General features: G+C 40.3%; 1 protein-coding gene across 2 annotated transcripts; it reads right to left on the reverse strand.

Annotated features, from left to right (window-relative positions):
* Nucleotides 1–1159: 1159 nt before the first annotated feature.
* Nucleotides 1160–5110, reverse strand: sycp3 (synaptonemal complex protein 3). Of its 2 annotated transcripts, none has more exons than XM_017439860.2 (9): nucleotides 4991–5110; nucleotides 4722–4857; nucleotides 3795–3876; nucleotides 3560–3594; nucleotides 3272–3389; nucleotides 2794–2893; nucleotides 1821–1919; nucleotides 1519–1623; nucleotides 1160–1425 (listed from the first exon to the last, which is right to left on the reverse strand). In XM_017439860.2, the coding sequence occupies exons 2-9, from the start codon at nucleotides 4846–4848 to the stop codon at nucleotides 1372–1374; spliced, it is 720 nt and encodes a 239-aa protein (XP_017295349.1). In that variant the 5' UTR covers nucleotides 4849–4857; nucleotides 4991–5110; the 3' UTR covers nucleotides 1160–1371. The 2 variants fall into 2 exon arrangements, with proteins under 2 accessions (XP_017295349.1, XP_017295348.1); XM_017439859.3 differs by having other exon boundaries at nucleotides 4960–5110.
* Nucleotides 5111–6025: the final 915 nt, after the last annotated feature.

Raw genomic sequence — 6025 nt, forward strand, 5'->3', positions numbered from 1 at the left:
CCTGTCCACAGGGTGTGGGACAGAGACATCAGTACCTGTCCACAGGGTGTGGGACAGAGACATCAGTACCTGGGGGTTTCCGGGACGAGCCTCCTCGGGTTCTGCTGCAGCTCGTCTCCAGGATCCAGCAGGTATCCTCGGTTCAGACCTCTGGGACTGTCCGGTTCTGATGAACAGGGACTGGCAGTGAATCTGTCGGCCATGGACTCGTCCAGAACCGACACCTGGTCCCGAAAACGGCTCAGCGAGTCCGGATCCGAACTCAACCCAACATGATGACGATGATGATGATGATGAAGAGCAGCTCACCTGAACAGAGAGGAACCAGACCGCGAACAAGCTCACTTTAACCCGAAATAAAGCCTGAATTAGTTTCTTACTTCACGCGGGAAAGGTTCGTTTTATTTATTTTACTTGAGTCGGAACCCAGAAAAGCTACTGAAACCGTCCGAACCGGCTTCAGAACTCAGTACCAGTTCAGTTAGCAAACCTGCTGAGTCAAAGCTAGCTGCTAAAACCCAAACACGACGAAAAAAACACGTTAAATTAAACAAACTTTACTTCGTCCATCAAAACTGAAAATATAATCACGAAATTGAAGAACTTTACCTTCAAATATGAGCCGTTTTTAGGTTTGTTAACGAACGAGCAGCCACAAAACAACCGCTCGAGTCCCCTTCACAATAAGACCACCAACTTCCGGTATGTCTTTCGAAAAGTATCGAAAATTCCCTTTCAAAGTAAGATAGACTTCCGGTGTCACCCTGAAAAGTACCGAACGTTTGTTTCTCATAAAATGACTTTCAGTTTCAAAGTTAAACATTTATTTATTATTATGTCTGATTTATTTAAATTTAATAATATCCCTTAACACAAATCAGGTGAAGTCCAGAATCACCGAGAATAATCTGAAATCTTTATTCTGAAGAACACAAAGCCTCAATAATGAAATAATTTCTTTAGTTAAGTCTGAAACAACTGTTGTATGTATGTATTTATTTATTTTTCTGTTTTTTTCTCATTTAAAAATGTTTGTCTTAAACTTTCACCTTTTTCTGTTTGTAACGATGTTGAACAGATTGTTATACTTTTAAAGAAACGTAAAACTTTCATATTTTTGTGCCGTTTCTGCTTTATTATCTGAAACTTTTCAGCACAAGTTAGAATTCAGGCAAAGTTCTTCATAAATTATTAAGAATCAGCAATCTACCAATCAAACAACAATAAAAACAAAGCAAATGTTTATTTCTGATTTATGAACCGACTCGTCAAACTGCAGACATTAAATCTGAAAGGTTTACATCAGGAGAACTTCCTGGAGGAAGGAACAGCAGCAGGAACATCTGGAACAGTCGCCGTGGTAACAGCAGGTCAGAAAAGCATCGACTGCAGCGACTTGCGGACGGTGGCCATCTCCTGCTGTTGCTATGGAAACAAAGAGCAGCAGGACGCCGTGTCCTGAGCTGTTAGCTTTTAATGATTTTCTGTGGGAGCGTGAAACGCCCGTCCCGTCCTCACCGTGTCCATGAGGATCTTCTTCTGCAGGGCGGCCATCTCCTTCCTCAGCTCCTGCTGCGCCCCCTGCAGGAACGTCTCGTGGTTCTTCTCCATGTCCTCCATGTTCTGGAGAAACACCATCAGGTTCTGTCACACCGAGGGCAGAACTTCCCTCCTGTCAGTTTTAACTAAAGACGAGCAGCTAATTCATCAAGTTTTCATTTTCTGAAACCGTCTAACTGTTTTTAATGATAATAATGTTATTGTGTGTTCCTAATGTTGAGAGAACCTGAACAGACACAGAGTCAGTTTTTCTGTCCCACCTTTACAAACTGCTCGTACAGCTCTCTGACAGCTTTCAGCTTCTGGTTCTGGACAACTCTGGCCTGCTGCAGGATTTTCTGCTGCTGCCGGAACAAATTCTGCAAACAGGAAGAGAAAAACCACAGCTGGTCAACGTGAAGGTTGACCTGTCTGACAGCGTCCACAGAATCCAGCCTCTCACTGAGCTGCGACAGTTACAGCGAGTCTCCAGACGTCTGCCATGATTCTGGTTCCTGATGGAGTCGCTCGCGGGGCTGGAGTCGTGTTGGTTTGTTTAGTGATATGTCTGAAAACTCGCGGCAGGTCTGAGGAAACGTTCAGTCTGATTCAAGGTGAAAATCTGAGTGTTTTCCTGCAGTTCTGTGTCTCCAACATTCGCAGCTCAATGGGACACCAGCTTCACCAACGCAGACAAGAGGTTCTTTATGATTCCTGATCCGGATCACATCTGAGGCTTTCTCCCAACTCTCTGTCTACGATTAAAGACCGAAAGAAAACAATAGACTCAAAATTTCAGCTACAGACATTAAATCATCTCGGCAACAATCAACCTGGGAGTTAAATCACTTCCTAATTTCTGTCTGTTGCAGCTGATCCTGTTTCCATGAACTTCAGATGTTATTTGAGCTGCTTCACCCTCACATGTCGTCGCGTGCTCTTAGATCGACTGTCAGGAAGATGTTTTATAAATCCAGAGGAGACCGAGTCTTTGCAGGTCAGGCAGGCTCCATCTTTAACTCGTTTAAAAACTTTTTTTTTCCTTGGCTTCTAACCCAGAGTGAGGTATCGTCTGTCTTCATCTTTACCCTGTTAACCTTTTAACCTGCACTATTTTAAAATGTCCTTTAAACCACCTTATAGCTGATCTCTCTCACATTGTTTTTGTACAGCACCTTGGTCAGCTGTTAGGTTGTTTTTTAGGTGCTTTAGAAATAAAGTGGTATGGTTTCATTATCTGTGGAGTAAACTGACGTTGAGCTTCTCCTCCTGCTCCTCGGCTCTCTGGGCTTCGGTCTCCCACTGCTGCAGCGCCGAGGAGACCTGCTGCGAGTACTGCTGAGTCATCTTCTTCCTGCACAGGAAACACATTTCTGTTACAGGTCTGACCGTCTCTTTCAAAGGAAAACTGCTGATCCAGTTCCTGTTCTGGATCAGCTCTCCAGACTTTCTGAAGCTCTTTCAGAGTTTGTCTCAGTTTCAGGTCTTCTTCCTGAACATTTTGAACTTTAACCTCTGAAAAAGGCTCCTAAACTCAGACACAGACCGGCACAAACACATCACCTTTACTGAAGAATAATTAGGATGATTAGAATAAATACCTTTATTTTCTCACTTTTTGTGCCTTATTTTCATTTATGTCTCTGTAAGTTCATATCATGGTAAAATATAAAGTAATGAGTGTCTCAGAAACAGTTTCAGCACCTGATCTTTAAGTTTCAGGAGAACAAACCTTTGTCCGTGGTAGTTGGTCCACAGTTGGTCCAGTTTGTGTTGACTTCCCTTCATGTAGTTTTTTGTCAGAGACTCCAGGCGCTTCTTCTTGGCCTGCATCACTTTACTGATATCAGCTGCAACAACAGGAAGAGAAAAACCACACGTGCTTCACGTCACGTCAACCTAAGTTATCACTGAATTCGTTAAATAATCTGGCTTAACTGTAAAAAACACAAATATTGTTTCATTCTTTTATATATTAGATTAAGATTAAAAGAAATGATCAAAATAAAATAAAGCTTACCTCCAAATTTCTCCAACATGGAGTGAACTTCGTTTCTGAAAAAGTGAAACAAGAAAAGTTGGCGTCAAATAAAATTATTAACTGTTTCCCCACGTTTTAAAAATTTGATTTAAATATTCAGTTTAGTCACTATAGTTCACATAAAACCTTTAAACAGCTGAGAGTAAAACGTGTGACTGTGAAGTTTCTGAATGAACGAACGAATGAATGAACAGATGAATGAATGAGGTCCGACCCGACTGCACACGGAACGCCCTCCTCCTCGAAGTCCGCCGCGGGTCTCTTCTTCCCCAGCTTGTCCACTATCGGAGTTTCATCTGGAGATGTTAGAACATGAACAAACAGAACGTTTGGTTCTGACGCTGAACTTAAAGAACACACGATAGAACACCAAGGAACGGATCCAGATTAACAGAGACTCAGCCAGACCGGACCAGATTCTCCTTCAGATCAGAGAAATCTTTATTTTATCGTAAAGATGCTGAAAATGAGACATTCTCTGAGCTTCCTTTGGGATGTTTTTATTTTAGCTCTCTGATTGATTAGGACCTTATTTATTTAAAAATATAAGAATTCATTTAATAAAAGAAATGTCCCCATGAAGACACATGTCTCTGCAGGTTGGATCAGGTCCAGCTGGAAAGCCCTTGTATATACACAATTTTTATCATATTTATTTAATTTTTACAGCTTTTCCTGAACAGAACTTCCTCCTCTGAAGAGAAACAAGGAAAACCTCAAAACTCGGCTCATGTTTTTAAACTAAGACAGTAATAACAAAATAAACATCATGCCTCATATATTCTCTATAAAAATATATCAAAATACAGCCTATTTATTTGAAATGAGTCCCCTGTTTTAAAGTGTCTGTCAGCAATTTCTTCTTCACTGTTTGACCTTGACCTGACTAAATATGGAAGTAATTACATATTATTACAAATAATAATACAATAAATATAATAGTAAAACTGGATTATTTATCTTTAATAGATTAAAGGTCTCATAGATCACAAAACAAGATGTAAAAAGTCTTATATAATCTAAGAGAAGGTCAATAATAATAAATTAAAATTGGTTTAAATGTTAAAAAGAAACAAAAAAAAGGAGAAAATAATGAAACGTCTTTAGCCTCAGGTTAGCTTAGCTTAGCTTAGCTTCATACCTTCTCTGACCTCGTCCTCGGAGCCGCTCAGCCCTTTTTTCTCATCTTCTTCAGTAAAATCAAAAACCTTTTTATCCGTTTTTTCCTCCAGGTGTTTTTTCTTTATCTGTCTTCTACCTGTCGCCATTTCCCAAACCTTTAAAAATGAACAGAGTTAATGCTAACATTAGCCTCGGATGCTAAATGATATGATTAATTAATTAACACTTTTTAGCCCACAGCTGAAAGATCCACACACCTCAAAACTATAAAATATAAACGTTACAAACTTGCTTCTTGGCTTCTCGTTGAAATTAACAGAGTCTAGGAGAAGAAAATAAACGAAGTTCGAGGATAATTCAAAAGATGGAGTCGTTTTCCCGCCACAGCGCGTGTTTTAGCTGAGCTAAATTCTGTCTCCCTGGTAACGACCGCGCGCACGTCACGGGAGCGCGCACGTCAACGGAAACTAGAGAGCAGCTCCTAAAGAAAAATCTGTTAATTTAATCTGATCAAACATGAACTAAAGTATCCTACAAATGATTTAAAATCATTAAATTATAACTTCTGATCTGTTTGTTTGTTTATACAACTGCTGTAGAAAAAGAATCACCGCTTTTTTCTCATAAAGTTTTTATTATTGAACCAGATCCTGTGGAAAATATTTACTTTTCAGATTTTATTGGTTAATACGGAGCCCCTACGGTGACATTGGATGAAAAAAAAAAGGCATACTAAATCGTGGCCACAAATTAATTATCTCGTGGCCACAAATTAATTATCTCGTGGCCACGAGATACTAAATCGTTGCCACGAAATAATTATCTCGTGGCAACGAGATAGTTCAGTCACTTCCCAGTGAGTCTGCAGTGTCTGTTGATCGTTAACATGGACAAGTTTGGGTTAATATCATTTTATTTTAACATCGGAATGAATTACAATGACATACTTCGGTCACTTGCGGTTAGACATGGACTTATTCTTAGCAAGAGACACTTAATTCGGCTCCTCAAAATGCACGGCTTTAGACGCAAGGAATATGCCGATGTCGGTGACGTCATAGATTTCATCATTCATCAGCTGGAAGGACCTGGGAGACTACATGGCTACAGGTGGATGTACCACAAGTGCTTAAAGAACGGCATTCGTGCAAAAAAGGAAGATGTCCGTTTGATTCTTTCAGCTCTCGACCCTGACGCCTCAGCCAGCCGTCGCTCCAGGAGACTCAACCGTAGGCAGTATTTTGCTGAAGGACCTAACTATATTTGGCATGTAGATTCTTACGATAAGTTAAAACCATATGGAATCTGCATCAGTGGTTGCAT

The sequence above is a fragment of the Kryptolebias marmoratus genome, linkage group LG11 (genome assembly GCF_001649575.2).
Source record: "Kryptolebias marmoratus isolate JLee-2015 linkage group LG11, ASM164957v2, whole genome shotgun sequence".
In the NCBI taxonomy this organism is placed as follows: domain Eukaryota; kingdom Metazoa; phylum Chordata; class Actinopteri; order Cyprinodontiformes; family Rivulidae; genus Kryptolebias; species Kryptolebias marmoratus.

Coding starts and splice junctions, on each gene's coding strand:
- sycp3 (XM_017439860.2), bottom strand. CDS start 4,848: ATGGCGACAGGTAGAAGACAGATAAAGAAAAAACACCTGGAGGAAAAA. Junction 3,390..3,559: donor CATGTTGGAGAAATTTGGAG/GTAAGCTTTATT, acceptor CTGTTGTTGCAG/CTGATATCAGTAAAGTGATG. Junction 1,624..1,820: donor TGTACGAGCAGTTTGTAAAG/GTGGGACAGAAA, acceptor GTGTTTCTCCAG/AACATGGAGGACATGGAGAA.